This window comes from Bufo gargarizans, chromosome 3 (assembly GCF_014858855.1).
Source record: "Bufo gargarizans isolate SCDJY-AF-19 chromosome 3, ASM1485885v1, whole genome shotgun sequence".
Taxonomy (NCBI): Eukaryota; Metazoa; Chordata; class Amphibia; order Anura; family Bufonidae; genus Bufo; species Bufo gargarizans.
In genome coordinates, this window is record NC_058082.1 from 122,672,176 (window position 1) to 122,690,966 (window position 18,791).

At 45.9% G+C, this 18,791-nt stretch overlaps 1 protein-coding gene across 1 annotated transcript in view; it reads right to left on the reverse strand.

Annotated features, from left to right (window-relative positions):
* The window catches only part of CDK2 (cyclin dependent kinase 2), a 38,025-nt gene extending 19,666 nt beyond the window's left edge, over positions 1-18,359 (reverse strand). The window contains exon 1 of the mRNA XM_044287385.1: positions 18,145-18,359. Within this exon, the coding sequence (XP_044143320.1) occupies positions 18,145-18,260 (116 nt within the window). The 5' untranslated portion in view covers positions 18,261-18,359. The remainder of the gene's footprint in view (positions 1-18,144) is intronic.
* Positions 18,360-18,791: the final 432 nt, after the last annotated feature.

Below are 18,791 nucleotides of genomic sequence, written 5' to 3' on the forward strand. Positions count from 1 at the left end.
AGGGGTAACTACTGCACGTGACACCTTCAACTGCCCTTCTGGTGTATGCCTCACCACGTAATCAGACAGCACCAGCCCCACTCTGCTGCCCTTGAAGCGCATCCTGCGCAACCTGTGGTGTAGCAACACGGGGCCGGGTACGCCTGGTGGCATCAGGGACCTCAACCTCCTCGTCCGAACTTTGGGTCAGACTGCCACTGCTTTCTACAGGTTCATATTCTGACCCGCTGGATTCGTCAGATGAGGGTTCCCATTCCTCATCCAACTGGGTCAGAAGCCTGTAGGCCTCTTCAGAAGAATACCCCTTATTTAACATTTGGACTACTAAATTTAGGGGGTAATCCCTGAGACTACCCAAGAAAAAAAGCAGGCCTGTCTTACAAATGGGAGGCTAGCAAAGTACCGGAAGTCGCTGCGATTGATAAAAAAATATCAAAGCTGATTTTTTTATCGCCGCAGCGCTTGTGAAGTGATAAAAAAATATATATTTTTTGTCACTGCGGCGGGGCGGGCGTGGGTGAACGCACGTGTGGGCGACCGATCAGGCCTGAATCGGGCAAACACTGCGTTTTGGGTGGAGGGCGAACTAAGGTGACATTAATACTATTATAGATCTGACTGATCAGTTTTGATCACTTACAGATACTATAAAAGTACAAATGCTGATTAGCGATACGCTAATCATCAAATCAGTGACTGCGGTGCGGTGGGCTGGGCGCTAAACGATCAGTCAATACCAGTGGGGGAAAAAATTAATAAAAAAAGTGACAGTTTACACTGATCACTTTTTTCCCTTTCACTAGGTGATTGACAGGGGCGATCAAGGGGTTAATTGGGGTGATGGGGGGTGATCTGGGGCTGTGTGTGGTGTTTGGTGTGTACTCAATGTGATCTGTGCTCCTCTGCTGGAACCAACCGACCAAAAGGACCAGCAGAGAAGCCATTTAACACCTTATATTTATTAAATATAAGGTGTTATATGGCTTCCGAATTGTTTTTTTGAAAATCATCAGCCTGCCAGCCACGATCATTGGCAGGCTGGCTGATGAAATACTCCTCTAACTTTTGCCGGACCGCGATGCGCTTCATCTCGCTTCTCGCGAGATGACGTGCCAATGCGTGACTCTGCCTGAGACAGCCGCCTCCGGACCGCGATCCTGCGTTAGGCGGTTAAACGTCTATGAGGGACAGTATGAAAAGCCTTTGCAAATCCAGAAACACTACATCCACAGACACCCACTACTTTCACATCTGCGCTTTCCCTTTCCTATGACAGATCTCAATAGCGGGGGAAAACGCTTTATTTTTGTTCACACTCCTTGTTAATGGGGACAAAACTAGATAGAACGGAGCGCACCAGAATGTCTTCCGTTCCGTTTTATTGCGTTCCTATGAAGCACACAAAAGGCAGCAAGAAGCGTTTTTGAGTAAGTCCTGGGATGCGGAACAAGACTCACAATGTAAGTCAATGGTGATGGATCAGTTTTCTCTGACACAAAAAGAAAACAGATCCGTCCCCCTAATGACTTAAATTGATTTTAGAGACGGACCCATCATGGCTATTTTTTAGAGATAATACAACCAGATCTGAGGCAAACGGTTGTATTATCATGATGGAAGCGTTTTACTGATCCAGCAAAAAACGCAGATGTGAAAGTAGCCTAACCATAAAAAAAAAAAATATATATATATATACAGTACTTCAGTTAAAGGGAACCTGTCACCTGGATTTTGTGCATAGAGCTGAGGACATGGGTTGCTAGATGGCCGCTAGCACATCCACAATACCCAGTCCCCATAGCTCTGTGTGCTTTTATTGCTTTAAAAAAACGATTTGATACATATGCAAATTAACCTGAGATGAGTCCTGTACGTGAGATGAGTCAGGGACAGGACTCATCTCAGGTTAATTTGCATATGTATCAAATCGTTTTTTTTCCACAATAAAAGTACACAGAGCTATGGGGACTGGGTATTGCGGATGTGCTAGCGGCCATCTAGCCACCCATGTCCTCAGCTCTATACACAAAATCCCGGTGACAGGTTCCCTTTAAGTTGAAAGCAATGGTATATGGCACGTTAGAGGTACAAGCATTCAATTATACTTATTTTTGGATAAACTCCAGTTTTTAGTACCAAAAAACAAAACAGTATTAAGAAAATCCTGCACCACAACCTGCTTGGTGTAAACTGGGAGCGAAACATCCACCCTGCTGTGACCAGTAACAGATGGTGCAGAGCGAATACCCTTAGAGGAAATCCTCCTAACACATTTCTATCCCGGCAGGTGCTTTTCGGATTACATTACGAAACACTAGCGAAAAGACCATTAAGATATCCGCATGCCTTGTAATAGCAAGAGCTTAACGCAAACAAGCACATAAAAGTATTGTACAACCAAAGCACCCACAGAGCTCCACAGCAGCCTGGCACGCGCCACCCAGGGAATGACCTCTGTTTTCTTGCAAGTGAAATACAGTATAAGTAATCACAATGAATAAATCATGTTTATGGTGTTGCTACAATGGAAATACTGTTTCAAGTGTATGGAAATAATTGCTGCACATAGTAACCGCTCAGCCCATTTGCTGTTACAGGGGTTAACAAACTTTGGGCCCGTGCTTAGGATTGGCCATCAATATTAGGCTCCATTCACAAGCCCGCAATTTCATTCTGCATGTCCCAAAAAGTGAAATTTAGAATAACTTGAGGGGTGTAGTTTCTACAATGGGGTCATTTGTGGGAGGGAAGGGGGGGGGGGGGGTCTATGTAAGCCCCACAAAGTGACTTCAGATCTGAACTGGTCCTTAAAAAGTGGGTTTTTGAAATTCTTAAAAATTTTAATAATTGCTTCTAAAATTCTAAGCCTTCTAATGTCCTAAAAAATTATATGACATTTACAAAATGATGCGAACATAAAGTAGACATATGGGGAATGTTAAGTAATAAATATTTTATGGAGGCATCACTTTGTTTTAAAATCTCTTTTAAAAGCAGAGAAATAGAAGTTTTGAAAATTGCTAATTTTTCTGTAAATTCGGGATTTTTTTTCAGAAATAAAGGGGAAATATATTGACTCAAATTTATGACCGTCATGAAGTACAATGTGTCACGAGAAAACAATCTCAGAATGGCCTGGATAAATAAAAATGCTCCAAAGTTATTACCACATAGTGACATGTCAGATTTGCAAAAAATGGCCTGGGCAGGAAGTTGAAAACTGGCCTGGGGTAGAAGGTGTTAAAGGGAACCCGTCACCGGGATTTTGTGTATAGAGCTGAGGACATGGGTTGCTAGATGGCCGCTAGCACATCCGCAATACCCAGTCCCCATAGCTCTGTGTGCTTTTATTGTGTAAAAAAAAAAAAAAAAAAACTATTTGATACATATGCAAATTAACCTGAGATGAGTCAGGGACAGGACTCATCTCAGGTTAATTTGCATATGTATCAAATCGGGGGTGTTTTTACACAATAAAAGCACACAGAGCTATGGGGACTGGATATTGCGGATGTGCTAGCGGCCATCTAGCAACCCATGTCCTCAGCTCTATACACAAAATCCCAGTGACAGGTTCCCTTTAAAGAGTATCCAAGCCTTTAGTCTCTTTCTTATCAGCAAAACAGACAGTCACGGACCACCTTAGCACCAAGTTTGCTAAGGTGTACACCCATGAGGAAAAAAAATAAATAAAAATGTGTAGACAATTCCCTTATAAAATCTAAAGGGAGGCTAAAATTCCAACAATATCCGCCCAGCAAGAATGCAGGGTATGATGTGTTAAGGGCTCTTTCACACCTGCGTTCTTTTCTTCCGGCATAGAGTTCCGTCGTCGGGGCTCTATGCCGGAAGAATCCTGATCAGTTTTATCCTAATGCATTCTGAATGGAGTGAAATCCGTACAGGATGCATCAGGATGTCTTCAGTTCCGGACCGGAACATTTTTTGGCCGGAGAAAATACTGCAGCATGCTGCGCTTTTTTGCTCCAGCCAAAAATCCTGAACACTTGCCGCAAGGCCGGATCCGGAATTAATGCCCATTGAAAGGCATTAATCCGGATCCGGCCTTAAGCTAAACGTCGTTTCAGCGCATTGCCGGATCCGACGTTTAGCTTTTTCTGAATGGTTACCATGGCTGCCAAGACGCTAAAGTCCTGGCAGCCATGGTAAAGTGTAGTGGGGAGCAGTATACTTACCGTCCGTGCGGCTCCGCGGGTGCTCCAGAGTGACGTCAGGGCGCCCCACGCGCATGAATGACGTGATCGCATGGCACGTCATCCATGCGCATGGGGCGCTCTGACGTCACTCTGGAGCACCCCGGGAGCCGCACGGACTGTAAGTATACTGCTCCCCCGCTCCCCACTACTACTATGGCAACCAGGACTTTAATAGGATCCGTCTTCAAATGCTTTCAGTTCACTTGCGTTATTCCGGATCCGGCATGTAATTCCGGCAAGTGGAGTACACGCCGGATCCGGACAACGCAAGTGTGAAAGAGGCCTAAGTTGAACATGGTGTCTGATCTGTAGGCAGCATGTTAGGGTTTACAACCACATATGGGGTGTTGCTGTGTTCAGGAGAAAATGGGTACGCAATAGTGGGGTGCATTTTCACCTTTCATCCCCTGTGAAAATGAAAAATTTGGGGCTAAAGAAGCATTTTAAATGTCATTTTTCATTTTCACGCCCAAATATTTCTAAATTCTATGAAACACCAATTGGGTCAAATCATTCACTATACTCCCCAAAAAAAATTACCTGAGGGAATAGTTTCCAAGATTGGGGGTTCCACTGTAGAGGTCCCTCAAGGTCTCATCAAATGTGACATGGCCCCTGAAAACCATTCCAACAAAATATGTCCTCAATATGTCGCTCCTACCCTTCTGAGCACTGCTGTGTGCCCATAAAGCAGTTCATGACCACAAAGCCTAGTTCACACAGTCAGTGTTTGATCAGTGATTTCCATCAGCGATTGTGAGCCAAACCCAGGAGTGGAGCCTATACAGAGATACGGTATTACAGAAAGATTCAGTGTTTTTGACCCGCACCTGGTTTGGCTCACAATCACTGATCAAATCACTGATCAAGTGTGAACTAGCCCTAGGGGATATTTCTGTAAACTGCAGAATCAGGGTGAATAATATTGTGAAAAAATTAAAATGGAGATTCTACAAAAATAATTAAAAGAAAATTCACCTCTATTTTGCTTCAATTAACCCCTTAAGGACCGGGCTCATTTTCACCTTAAGGACCGGGCCATTTTTTGCAAATCTGACCAGTGTCACTTTAAGTGCTCATAACTTTCAAACGCTTTGACTTACCCAGGCCGTTCTGAGATTGTTTTTTCGTCACATATTGTACTTCATGACACTGCTAAAATTGGGTCAAAAAAGTTATTTTTTTTGCATAAAAAAATACATTTTTTACCAAAAATTTTGAAAAATTAGCAAATTTCAAAGTTTCAGTTTCTCTACTTCTGTAATACATAGTAATACCCCCAAAAATTGTGATGACTTTACATTCCCCATATGTCTACTTCATGTTTGTAGCATTTTGGGAATGATATTTAATTTTTTGGGGATGTTACAAGGCTTAGAAGTTTAGAAGCAAATTTTGAAATTTTTGAGAAATCTTCAAAATCCCACTTTTTATGGACCAGTTCAGGTTTGAAGTCATATTGTGAGGCTTAGATAATAGAAACCTCCCAAAAATGACCCCATTCTAGAAACTACACCCCTCAAGGTATTCAAAACTGTTTTTTCAAACTTTATTAACCCTTTAGGTGTTCCACAAGAGTTAATGGCAGATGGAGAAACAATTTTGAAATTTCTATTTTTTGGAAAATTTTCCAATATAATCAATTTTTTCTAGGAGTAAAACAAGGGTTAACTGCCAAACAACACTCAAAATGGGTTGCCCTGATTCTGTAGTTTGCAAAAACACCCCATATGTGGTCGTAAACTACTGTTTGGCCGAACGGTAGCACATAGAAGGAGGGGAACACCATATGGGTTTTGGAAGGCAGATTTTGCAGGACTGGTTTTGTTTATACCATGTCCCATTTGAAGCCCCCTGTTGCACCCCTAGAATAGAAATTTCAAAAAAGTGACTCCATCTAAGAAAGTACACCCCTCAAGGTATTCAAAACTGGGTTTACAAACTTTGTTAACCCTTTAGGTGTTCCACAAGAGTTAATGGCAGATGGAGAAACAATTATGAAATTTCAATTTTTTGGAAAATTTTCCAATATAATCAATTTTTTCTAGGAGTAAAACAAGGGTTAACTGCCAAACAACACTCAAAATGGGTTGCCCTGATTCTGTAGTTTGCAGAAACACCCCATATGTGGTGGTAAACTACTATTTGGCTAAACGGCAGGACATAGAAGAAGGGGAACGCCATATGGTTTTTGGAAGGCAGATTTTGCTGGACTGGTTTATTTACACCATGTACCCTTTCAAGCCCCCTGATGCACCCCTAGAGTAGAAACTCCATAAAAGTGACCCCATCTAGGAAACTACGGGATAAGGTGGTTGTTGTTTTGGGACTATTTTTGGGGTAAATTTGATATTTGGTTGCTCTATATTACTCTTTTTTGAGGCAATGTAACAAAAAAATTAAAATCTAAAATCGTTTCTACATTCGCTATTTAGTTTTGTGGAACACCTAAAGGGTTAACAGTTTGTAAAGTAACTTTTGAATACCTTGAGGGGTGTAGTTTCTTAGATGGGGTCACTTTTTTGGAGTTTCTAGTCTGGGCTACATCAGGGGGGGCTTCTAATGGGACATGGTGTCAAAAAAAAAAACTGTCCATCAAAATCTGCCTTCCAGAAACCGTATGGCGTTCCCTTCGTTCTATGCCCTGCCGTGCGGCTATATAGCCATTTACGACCACATATGGGGTGTTTCTGCAAACGACAGAATCGGGGCAATAAATATTTAGTTTTGTTTGGCTGTTAACCCTTGCTTTATTACCGGCAAAATGGATTTAAATTGAAATTTTGCCCAAAAATAGGTGTTTTGGCACCGTTTTTATTTTATATTTTTAACACCGTTCATCCGAGGCGTTTGGTCAAAAGTTATTTTTATAGCGACGACTTTTACGCACGCGACAATGCCCAATATGTATGGCTCTCAGACTTTGGAGACACTAAGCAGGCATCCTAAAACTGCGGCCCTCCAGATGTTGTAAAACTACAATTCCCACCATGCCCTGCTGATGGCTGTAGGTTGTCTGGGCATGCTGGGAGTTATAGTTTTACAACATCTGGAGGGCCGCAGTTTGAGGATGCCTGCACTAAAACTAATATTTTTGGGGGAAAGAAAAATAGTTTTCGTGTCTCCAAAGTCTGAGAGCCATAGTGTTTTATGTTCTCTAGTGAACTGTTGGGGATTATAAAAATTTAGTACTCCATGGAAGTGTGATACTCCCTGAAGCAATCGATAACGCAGAGGCCCGGATGATCGGGGCACGTGTCGCACTGAGTGGTGGTGTCCTTCCGTATCCCCCTCCTGCGACACACTCTGCACTTTTTTTGGGTTCGTCCCTTCTTTCCAGTATGGGGGACCACACCTGGAAAGTGTTGGCCAGGGACGATCCGGGCGCCTCCAGTTCCCGAGGTACTCCGGCCTGCTCTTTCCCGGTCCGAAAAGATCAGGTCCTTGAGGACTGCCTCATAGAATTGGAGGAATGTCCCTGTGCTGCCAGCGCTTCGGGATAGTACAAAAGAGTTGTACATGGCAACCTGCACCAAGTAGACCGCAACTTTTTTGTACCATGCCCGGGTTTTGCGCATGGCGTTATATGGCGTGAGGACTTGATCCGAGAGATCAACTCCTCCCATATACCGATTGTAGTCGACGATACAATCGGGCTTGAGGACCGTTGCCGCGGTACCTCGCACAGGGACTGGGGTGGTGCCGTTACCGTGGATTGTGGACAGCATAAGGACATCCCTCTTGTCCTTATACCTGACCAGCAACAGGTTTCCACTGGTAAGTGCACGGGTCTCACCCCTGGGGATAGGTACCTGGAGGGGGTAGGCAGGATGGCCGCGCTGATTTTTCCGCACGGTCCCACAAGCGAACGTAGATCTGGCGGCAAGGGACCTGAACAAGGGAATGCTGGTATAAAAGTTATCCACGTACAAGTGGTAACCATTATCCAGCAGTGGGTACATAAGGTCCCACACGAGTTTCCCGCTAACACCCAGAGTGGGGGGACATTCTGGGGGTTGAATACGGGAATCTCGCCCCTCGTACACACGAAATTTGTAAGTGTACCCTGAGGTACTCTCACAAATTTTGTATAGCTTCACGCCATACCTCGCTCGCTTTGTGGGAATATATTGGCGGAAACTGAGTCTCCCCTTGAACGCAATGAGCGACTCATCAACCGCGACCTCCCTTCCAGGTACGTAGGCCTGCTGAAATGTGGCCCCAAAGTGATCGATGACAGGCCGTATCTTATACAGCCGGTCATAGGCAGGATCACCTCGGGGTGGACATGCTGCATTATCGGAATAATGCAGACATTTCCGAATGGCCTCAAACCGGGAGCGTGTCATGACCATACTGTACAGTGGGGTCTGGTACAGGACGTCCCCACTCCAGTATTGCCTGACACTGGGTTTTTGGACTAGACCCATATGCAGCACGAGGCCCCAAAATGTCCTCATTTCGGCTGCACTGACCGGCGTCCAGCCACCGGGTCTAGCCAAAACTGAGCCTGGGTTTTGAGCGACGAACTGTTGGGCGTACAGATTCGTCTGCTCCACCATCAAATTCACCAGTGGGTTACTGAAAAAAAAACTAAAATAGTCAATTTCAGTAAACCCCACTGTGGGAATCTGGATTCCAGGATTGCCAGCGAAATCCGGAATCTCAGGCTCAAAGTCCACTGGGGGACACCAGCTAAGTTCATCGGCAGGGGTCTCCGGTGAACTTATTTGGTGGGCCGGGAAACCAGTACGAACCCCAGGGCGGCTCGTACTAGGGTGGGCCACAGGATCCCTAGCATGTGCGGCCCCTGGCTCCGCCTGGCGGCGTCTCCGCCGCCTTGGTGGCTCATCGTCATCCGATGATGATGAGGAGGATGCTGATGATAAGAGGAATGTGGGGTCATCCTCATCCTCACTGGGGCTCTCGGAGTCGGAGGCAATCTGGGCATATGCCTCCTCGGCCGAGAACACCCGGCGGGCCATGGGTGTGTGTGCGTGTAGGTGTGCGTGTGTGTAAAACTTTATTATATGTGCGTGTGTGTGGGGGCAACGGGTGTTCGCGTACTAAAAAAAGGAAAAAAGGGCAAGTGTTAGGAAAAATAAAAAGTTGCTGATTAGCGGTACAACGCTGATCAGCGGTGGGGCAGGCGATGCGCTAACAGTGGACGGACGCTAAAAAGTGCCGACCAGTCAGCGAACGCAGAAAAAAAAGTGGTGGTGAGGGGGCTAGTGGTGGTGGTGGTGGTGGGGGGGGGTTGGGGGGAGTGGTGGGGGGATGGGTGGAGGGGGTGGGGGGGCTGGTGGTGGTGGGGGGCAAGTGGCAGGGGGGGGTCTGGGGTCTGATAGATGGATCAAAAAAAGTTGTGTAAAAGTTAAAATTTATTTTTTTTTTTTCCTAACTAACTTTTCCCTTCTTTCCCTGCCTAACGATGCCTCTCCCTCACTGACCCTAACCTACCTGGGTGGCGATGGGTGCAGGAGGGTGATGGATGGCGATTAGGGGGACACAGGAGCTGGTGCTGGACGATGCTGCCGGGTGCTCGTGCAGAACAGGAAGAGGAGGGGAGAGAGGAGCGCAGGAAGTTTGAATCTCGCGCCTCTCTCCCCTGCACCAATCAGCACCCTGGACAGCAGTGTTCAGCACCAGGGCCAGCACCGCCTCCTCAAATCCTCGGACTGCGATTGGTGGTGTATAATTACGCCACCGATCGCAGTCTTTTTCCGGTTCATCGGGTCACCGGACACCCGAATGGACCGGAAACGCAGAAAACCGCAGGTCTGAATTGACCTGCGGTTTTCTGCGATCGCCGATACGGGGGGGTCAAATGACCCCCCCCTGCGTTGTTACGGGATGCCGGCTGAATGATTTCAGCCGAAATCCCGTTCCGATTAACCCCCGCGGCGCCGGAATGCCGATTTTAAGTCAGGACGTACCGGTACGCCCTTGGTCCTTAAGGACTCGGGAAATAGGGCGTACCGGTACGCCCTGTGTCCTTAAGGGGTTAATGTGGAACAAACATGTAGGTTAAACAATGTTTCTAAAATCAGATTGTAGTCTCTAAAATGGGTCATATGTGTGGTTTCTATTATTTAAAGGGAACCTGTCATGTGGATATTTGATTATAATCTAACTAATTATATACAATCATTAACTACTAAAAAGTACCTCACTTACTGGTGTGACAGATGGTTACCTCATAATATACACACAAAGATGCCGCATGCTAATGAGCTGATTTGAGTCCAGTGTGATGTCATTGAGTCCAGCGTATATTTAATTCAGAGCTATAGCCACTCCCCTGCCCACCTGCTGCTGATTCATATGGAAAAACACTGTCATTCAGCAGCAGGTGGGCGGGGAGAGTCAGGAGCTCATGAATATTCAGGACTCATCATTATCAGCTGGAGCTTTTCAATACAAGATGTTGGCAGATTGACTGGGTCAATTAAAGAAAGTGACCCAGCATTTTGCTAAGAGAATCAGTCACTTATTTATGTTGCCCTTAGTTAGGACACCATAAAACTGGTGACAGGTTCCCTTTAAGCCCCTCAAAGTGACTTCAGAACTAAATTGGTCGAACTGCTAGTGCTACTACTACCACCACTACCGTACATTATAAGCCTTCTAACGTCCTAAAACAAAAAAAAATTGACAAAATAATGCCAAAGTGAATATTAAAGTGTAACTGTCATTTTTGTATTTTGTAATGTGTAGGGGTAGTGATACTGAGCATTTTTGTAATATACTTTAATTACTGAAATCATAAATTTTTATTAGAAAATAGCTCTAAAGTGGCCCATTTTGAGCCCTGGCAATGCTCCTCTGTGTCCAGTTATGTAAACAGACGATCGTTGCTAGGGCTCAAAACGGGCCACTTTAGAGCTATTTTTCTAAAAGAAATATGCTTTAATTACTGAAATTGTACATGACAAAAATGGTCAGCATCACTGCCCCTATACATTACAAAAAAAACTAACAAGTTACACTTTAGGCTACGTTCACATGACCGTTCAGCCTTTCCGTTCTCCTGCTCCATTTAGGGGCAGGAGAACGGAAAGGATGGATAAGCACATAACTGACACCAAACTGAGTCAAACGGAGCCTGATGACCCCATAGACCAGGCATCCTCAAACTGCGCCCCTCCAGCTGTTGTAAAACTACAACTCCCACAATGCCCTGCTGTAGGTTGATACCTGTAGTCTGTTCGGGCATGCTGGGAGTTGTAGTTTTGCAACAGGTGGAGGGCCGCAGTTTGAGGATGCCTGCCATAGACTATAATGGGGTCTATTATGTTTCCGCTCAGATGATTTCTAAGCGGAGACAAAAGTAGTGCATGCAGGACTGCAGCTCGGATGCGGACCCAAACAACGGGCATGTGCATGAGGCCTAAAAAAAATAGGCCTGGTCAGGATGGTGAAAACTGGCTGTGTCCTGAAGGGGTTAAAAACAAGGACCCCCCCCCCTTTAAGGCCCTTTTACACTGCTAGATAGACATGCTGATTGTCGGGAGGGAAGCGTTCAGTGATGGAGACTGTTGCTATTACATGCAGCGATCTCCTCCACAGTATGGGCAGGAGCAATTACTAATGCCATCACTTGTCCCCATAGCGCCTGCTGCCTGCTATCTGCCCCCAAGGATTTAGGTGAAGGCAGCAATGATCTACTATCTGATGAACCAGCGTTGCACTCGTTCATCGAATAATCGGCAGCACCTTTACACCAGCCATTCCAGAGATCTGACAGATGACAGTAATAGATCAATAACTACATAACCGCATCATTTTGCATCCTGGTGAAAAGTCCCGCTTTTGTTAATAGGAACATTTTTACGTCTCATTGAAAAACAGGATCCAGACAGAATGATGTCACATGGATCCCAACAGCTCTAACCCCAAATCCTACGGCCAGGATCTACAGGTGAAACTAGAAAAATTTGAATATTGGGCAAAGTTCATTTATTTCAGTAATGCAACTTAGGCTACTTTCACACTAGCGTTCGATCGGATCCGTTCTGAACTGATCCGATCATAATAATGCAGACGGAGGCTCCGTTCAGAACGGATCAGTCTGCATTATATTGGCCAGACTTTTACATTGAAAGTCAATGGGGGACGGATCCGCTTGAAGATTGAGCCATATTGTGGCATCTTCAAACGGATCCGTCCCCATTGACTTACATTGTAAGTCTGGACGGATCCGCACGGCCAGGCGGACACCCGAAGGCTGCAAGCAGCGTTCAGGTGTCCGCCTGCTGAGCGGAGGCTGAACGCCGCCAGACTGATGCATTCTGAGCGGATCCGCTCCATTCAGACTGCATCAGGGCTGGACGGAAGTGTTCGGGTCCGCTCGTGAGCCCCTTCAAACGGAGCTCACGAGCGGACAGCCGAACGCTAGTGTGAAACTAGCCTTAATTAGCTGACTAGAGTCTGACACTTTAAGCCTAGAATATTAAACCTTTTCCCAATATTCTAATTTTAAGTAAAGTACAGTGAAAGGGAACCCTGCAGCACGCCCGATCTGTTGTAGAAACGCTGCAGATTCTCACCACAGATTTCATTCATCGCAACGCACCGAAGGAAATCCATAGTTATATGTCACGCATGCAGACGTGTGCATTTGGTGTACGGTTTAACAATGTGAAGGCCCCGCTCAGGTCTCCTTTTCACTTTACATTTACCAAACAGGTTGAGAAAGCTCCCGACATACAAAGTGCATCCATAGTCAGAGACCAAGAGGGGTTTCTCGGCCTCCATCTGGTCAGAACTTTGGAGAAAATAGCCGTGTATACTGTGCGATTCCATCAGTAAAAAGAGCATTTAACAGACACTGATCGCTTAAGGGCGATGGACGCCACAGTATGGCCTTCTACACTGGAAATGTGTCACCAACATTTTATCTGCCAGATAAACAAGGCTACTTTCACACCTGCGTTAAGCAGTGTTTTGTTGTCCTCCAGAGCGGAATGGAGGCTGAACTGAGAAACTAATGCATTCTGAACGGATCCTTATCCATTCAGAACGCATTGGGGCTAAATTGATCCGTTTGGGCCGCTTGTGAGAGCCCTGAACGGATCTCACAAGCGGACCCAGAAACACCAGTGTGAGAGTAGCCTAAACCAGAGAGTGACATCTCTTTTACTTCAAATCTGTTTTCATTTTCAGACTGCAGATAGATTTGTTCTATTTCCTGAACATGATTATGGGGACGGCCATCTTGCCCAAGCTGTTCTTCACAGCATTTAAAAAGCATAAAAAATAAATTGGATCATGTCTTATCTATATGCAGAGGTGATCTCATTACAGGCAGGGTTAGAAAGACATAAGCAGGTAACTGCAGTAAAGTGATCTGTACAGACCAAGAAGTGGCTGTATTATTAGACAGCCCAATCCTGCAGGCGATTGTCGGGAAAGAAGCGTTCCTTCCCAGCAATTGCCCGCTCACTAGCGGAGGAGACCACTGCTATTGCATGCAGCCATCTCCTCCACAGTATGGGGAGGAGGGATTGTTAGACCATCGCTCGTCCCAATGCCGTCCACATATTTGCCGGCAGATCGTGATTAGACAGCACGATCTGCCGCCGGCAAATTCTGATCGTTCAGCATGCTGAAAGATCACGATTGCCCGATGAACGCTTGTTGGCGACAGTATTAGACTGCCAGATGCCAAATCTGCCAGTGTAATACAGCCTTTAGCGGCCAGTATAAAAACTGCAGGATTTTATGGCTTTTATCTATATACAGGTCCTTCTAAAAAAAAATAGCATATTGTGATAAAGTTCATTATTTTCTGTAATGTACTGATGAACATTAGACTTTCATATATTTTAGATTCATTACACACCAACTGAAGTAGTTCAAGCCTTTTATTGTTTTAATATTGATGATTTTGGCATACAGCTCATGAAAACTCCAAATTCCTATCTCAGAAAATTAGCATATCATGAAAAGATTCTCTAAACGAGCTATTAACCTAATCATCTGAATCAACTAATTAACTCTAAACACCTGCAAAAGATTCCTGAGGCTTTTAAAAACTCCCAGCCTGGTTCATTACTCAAAACCGCAATCATGGGTAAGACTGCCGACCTGACTGCTGTCCAGAAGGCCAGCATTGACACCCTCAAGCAAGAGGGTAAGACATTTCTGAACGAATAGGCTGTTCCCAGAGTGCTGTATCAAGGCACCTCAGTGGGAAGTCTGTGGGAAGGAAAAAGTGTGGCAGAAAACGCTGCACAACGAGAAGAGGTGACCGGACCCTGAGGAAGATTGTGGAGAAGGACCGATTCCAGACCTTGGGGGACCTGCCGAAGCAGTGGACCGAGTCAGGAGTAGAAACATCCAGAGCCACCGTGTACAGGCGTGTGCAGGAAATGGGCTACAGGTGCCGCATTCCCCAGGTCAAGCCACTTTTGAACCAGAAACAGCGGCAGAAGCGCCTGACCTGGGCTACAGAGAAGCAGCACTGGACTGTTGCATGTCATTCGGAAATCAAGGTGCCAGAGTCTGGAGGAAGACTGGGGAGAGGGAAATGCCAAAATGCCTGAAGTCCAGTGTCAAGTACCCACAGTCAGTGATGGTCTGGGGTGCCATGTCAGCTGCTGGTGTTGGTCCACTGTGTTTTATCAAGGGCAGGGTCAATGCAGCTAGCTATCAGGAGATTTTGGAGCACTTCATGCTTCCATCTGCTGAAAAGCTTTATGGAGATGAAGATTTCATTTTTCAGCACGACCTGGCACCTGCTCACAGTGCCAAAACCACTGGTAAATGGTTTACTGACCATGGTATTACTGTGCTCAATTGGCCTGCCAACTCTCCTGACCTGAACCCCATAGAGAATCTGTGGGATATTGGGAAGAGAAAGTTGAGAGACGCAAGACCCAACACTCTGGATGAGCTTAAGGCCGCTATGGAAGCATCCTGGGCCTCCATAACACCTCAGCAGTGCCACAGGCTGATTGCCTCCATGCCACGCCGCATTGAAGCAGTCATTTCTGCAAAAGGATTCCCCACCAAGTATTGAGTGCATAACTGAACATAATTAGTTGAAGGTTGACTTGTTTTGTATTTAAAACACTTTTCTTTTATTGGTCGGATGAAATATGCTAATTTTTTTAGATAGGAATTTGGGGTTTTCATGAGCTGTATGCCAAAATCATCAATATTAAAACAATAAAAGGCTTGAACTACTTCAGTTGGTGTGTAATGAATCTAAAATATATGAAAGTCTAATGTTTATCAGTACATTACAGAAAATAATGAACTTTATCACAATATGCTAATTTTTTTAGAAGGACCTGTATAGCTTGACATGTAAAATAACCCAATTTTTTTTAAAAAATGTTAAATGTAAAAGCATGATTTAAAAACAGTCATTTTTTGATGACACATTTTCTTTAAAGGGATTCAGTCACCTCTTTTTACCCTATAGAGCTGCGGACATGCACGGCTAGATAGTCTTGTTTGCCCAATACTCTAGGGGCCCAGCACAGCCATTTGGGGTCCGGCAGCTGCAAGCTTGCCTGATAAATGCTCCTCTATGGACAGTGATGTCACTAGAGCTTCCCAGTGCTTAGGTTTAAAGAAAGGGGATTCTGTCACCTCGTTTTCGGTTATAGAGCTGCGGACATGCACGGCTAGATCGCCGCTAGCATGTCCGCGATATACCTGTCCTATAAAGTGTTGTATGTAAATGACCCTGGTAAGGACCCCAAGGGGCTGTACTCACCTTCTTGGTGCCCAGCCACGCCCCCCCCTGTGGAGGAGCCCAGCACCGCCTGCGTCCTCCGAATCTCCTCCTTTCTTCACAGTTAGATTGCCGTAATCTCGCGATGTGCGAGCTCATGCAGTTCCTTCTCCGAGGCTGATGCCAGCACGGGGAAAGAACACTATACCGGTACTGCGCATCGCGAGATTACGGCAATCTAACTGAAGAAAGGAGGAGATTCGGAGGACGCAGGCGGTGCTGGGCATTTCTCTTTCCTGGTATTGAGTTCCGTCCTAGGGGCTCAATACCGGAAAAAATGGATCATTTTTATCCTAATGCAATCTGAATGGAGAGCAATCCGTTCAGGGTGCATCAGTTCAGGCCATCTTACGTTTTTTTGGCCGGAGAAAATACCGCAGCTTGCTGTATTTTTCACTCCGACCAAGAAATCCTGAACGCTTGCCGGATCCAGCATTAAATTTCCATTGAAATGTATTAGTGCCGGATCCAGCATTAAAATTGCCGCATTGACGGATCCAATCTTCCGCTCTGCGCATGCAAAGACCTTTAAATCTGTAAAATAAATAAATAAAAATACTGGATCCGTTTTTCAGGATGACACGGGAGAGACGGATCCGCACCTGGATCTGTCTGACAAATGCCATCTGTTTGAGTGCGGATTTTTGGATCCGGCAAATCCTCTGACACAAGTGTGAAAGTAGGCTTAGTTGCCCATAGGAACCAGATTCCACCTTTCATTTTAAAAAGGAGCTGTGAAAAAATGAAAGGTGGAATCTGATTGGTTGCTAAGGGCAACTAAGCCAGTTCTACTTTACACCAGTTTTGATAAATCTCCCCCATAGGGTTTATTATGCAGTCAGTTCCTATCTGATGGTGGGTTTGTTGAACTGTGCTCATACGACGAAGACTACAGAGGCAAGTGAAACAGAAAAAAACGTGGCATGTTGTATCGGATGAGTAAACAAGGTAGTGGCCACAGCACTCATCTGGCTTTTAGGGGTGCAGGTCTCACGGGTGATCTCCCTCCACCTGGGGATCTTGGTATATATTTTTGAACATATTGAAGACAGCACGCCAGTGAAATATTTTTGGAAATTGCTTATTTTATTAATTCATTTTAACACCAGTGGTACCAGTGCGCTAATGTGGACCATGTACCACTGGGGTTGAAATGAATTATTTTCTAAGATACTTCACCGGCGTGCCGCCTTCAATACATTCGATGCAATAGAAATAGGCTTCTAGGGGGCAATATCTACACCCATACAACAGCCGAGGGGTGGTCCTGGCTCAGGGTACATGTTTCATCCGTGAAGCTGGCGGTGAAGGATCCGTGGTTGGTCCGTGTGTGAACCGTAATTCACCGACGTTGTTCAGCTGAAAGTTTATTTGCAAGGAATCGGCTATTAGTCTTCTGTGAAAAACAGGCGCAACACAGACGTAGGTCAGTGACTTTCACAGACCCACAGACTTCTGCCTCATGCACGTGACCATTGTGTGTTTTTCGGTCCACAAATTACAGTTGCGCAATACACGGATGGTGTCCGTTCCGCAATTTGCGGAACGGCACGGACAGCCATTGATATAACTGCCTATTCTTGTCTGCAAAACGCGGACAAGAATAGGACAGGTTATTTTTTTTTGTGGGCCACGGATAGGAGCAACGGATGCAGAAAGCACACGGAGTGCTGTCCGCATCTTTTGCAGGCCCATTGAAGTGAATGGGTTCCGCATCCGAGCCGCGGACCAAAAGAACGGTCGTGAGGCCTTCAATGGGCATGCTTGGTCTGCATCACGGATCAAAGTAGTGCATCTCCCCGTGACCCCCAGGCTGCCAGGTACAGGATCAGCCGGTGCTTTGGCGTTGAGCACCCATAGTGGAGAATGGGAGCTACGCTGTTCCTGTCTATAATCAGACGTCCATGATGGTGGTGGTAGTCCTACTGCCCCTGCTGGGCTGGATCTGAGCATGTCCAGCGCAGATATAGGCAGCCATAGTCAGCTGGTGGTCAGCGGGGTAATTAGGTGACAGTCTCCATCTTGGACAGCAGTACATGGGGCCAGAAGGCTACCCTGCATTATCAGCCATCTGGGCAGGTTATTAGAAGTGCACCTGACTGCAGCCCGGTGCCCATGCCCAGCGGAGGCCACAGAGCATGCTGCTACCTGTAGTTCCCCAGCACACTGATGAGCACTCACGTGTCCAGGCGGATCTTTTTCAGCGCCACCACCTGCCCGGTCTCCCGGTTCCGAGCTTTGTACACCACCCCGTAGGTGCCCTCCCCGATCTTCTCCACCTTCTGGAAGTTATCCATGGCAGCTGAGCCGGGCCTGAACCTCGGAGGACAGCAGGTAACGGGGCTCTTCCGGAAGCCTTACAATGCAGACCCCCGAAAACTTCCCGCCACCGCTAAGCCACGCCCCGACAACTTCCGATTGGTGAAGCGGAGGATCCTGCAGTGACGTCACGTACGGATTGGCGCCACGGCTTGTCTTCAAATCGAAATTCCGCCAACGTGTGCGCCGCTTTGGTTCAGTGAGGAGGACGGTGCGGTAACGCATGCGGCTAGAGCGGGGCTGCTCCTGGCCGGTCTTCTTTACTGCGACTGCTCTCTAAACAGTTCACCCCAGAGAGGTGACTAGAATGGAGGGCCCAGAGCAGTGAGGAAAGGAGGCTGCAGCCCAGTTGATTAATTGGCATAAAGGCAGATAATCTGGTGCCGTTATTTGAATTCTGCCTTTTTCCTTTTTTTAACATTTAAATCTGCTTAATATTAATTTATTGTGTAAAAAAAAAAAAAAACACAATTTGATCCATATGCAAATTAACCTGAGATGAGTCCTGT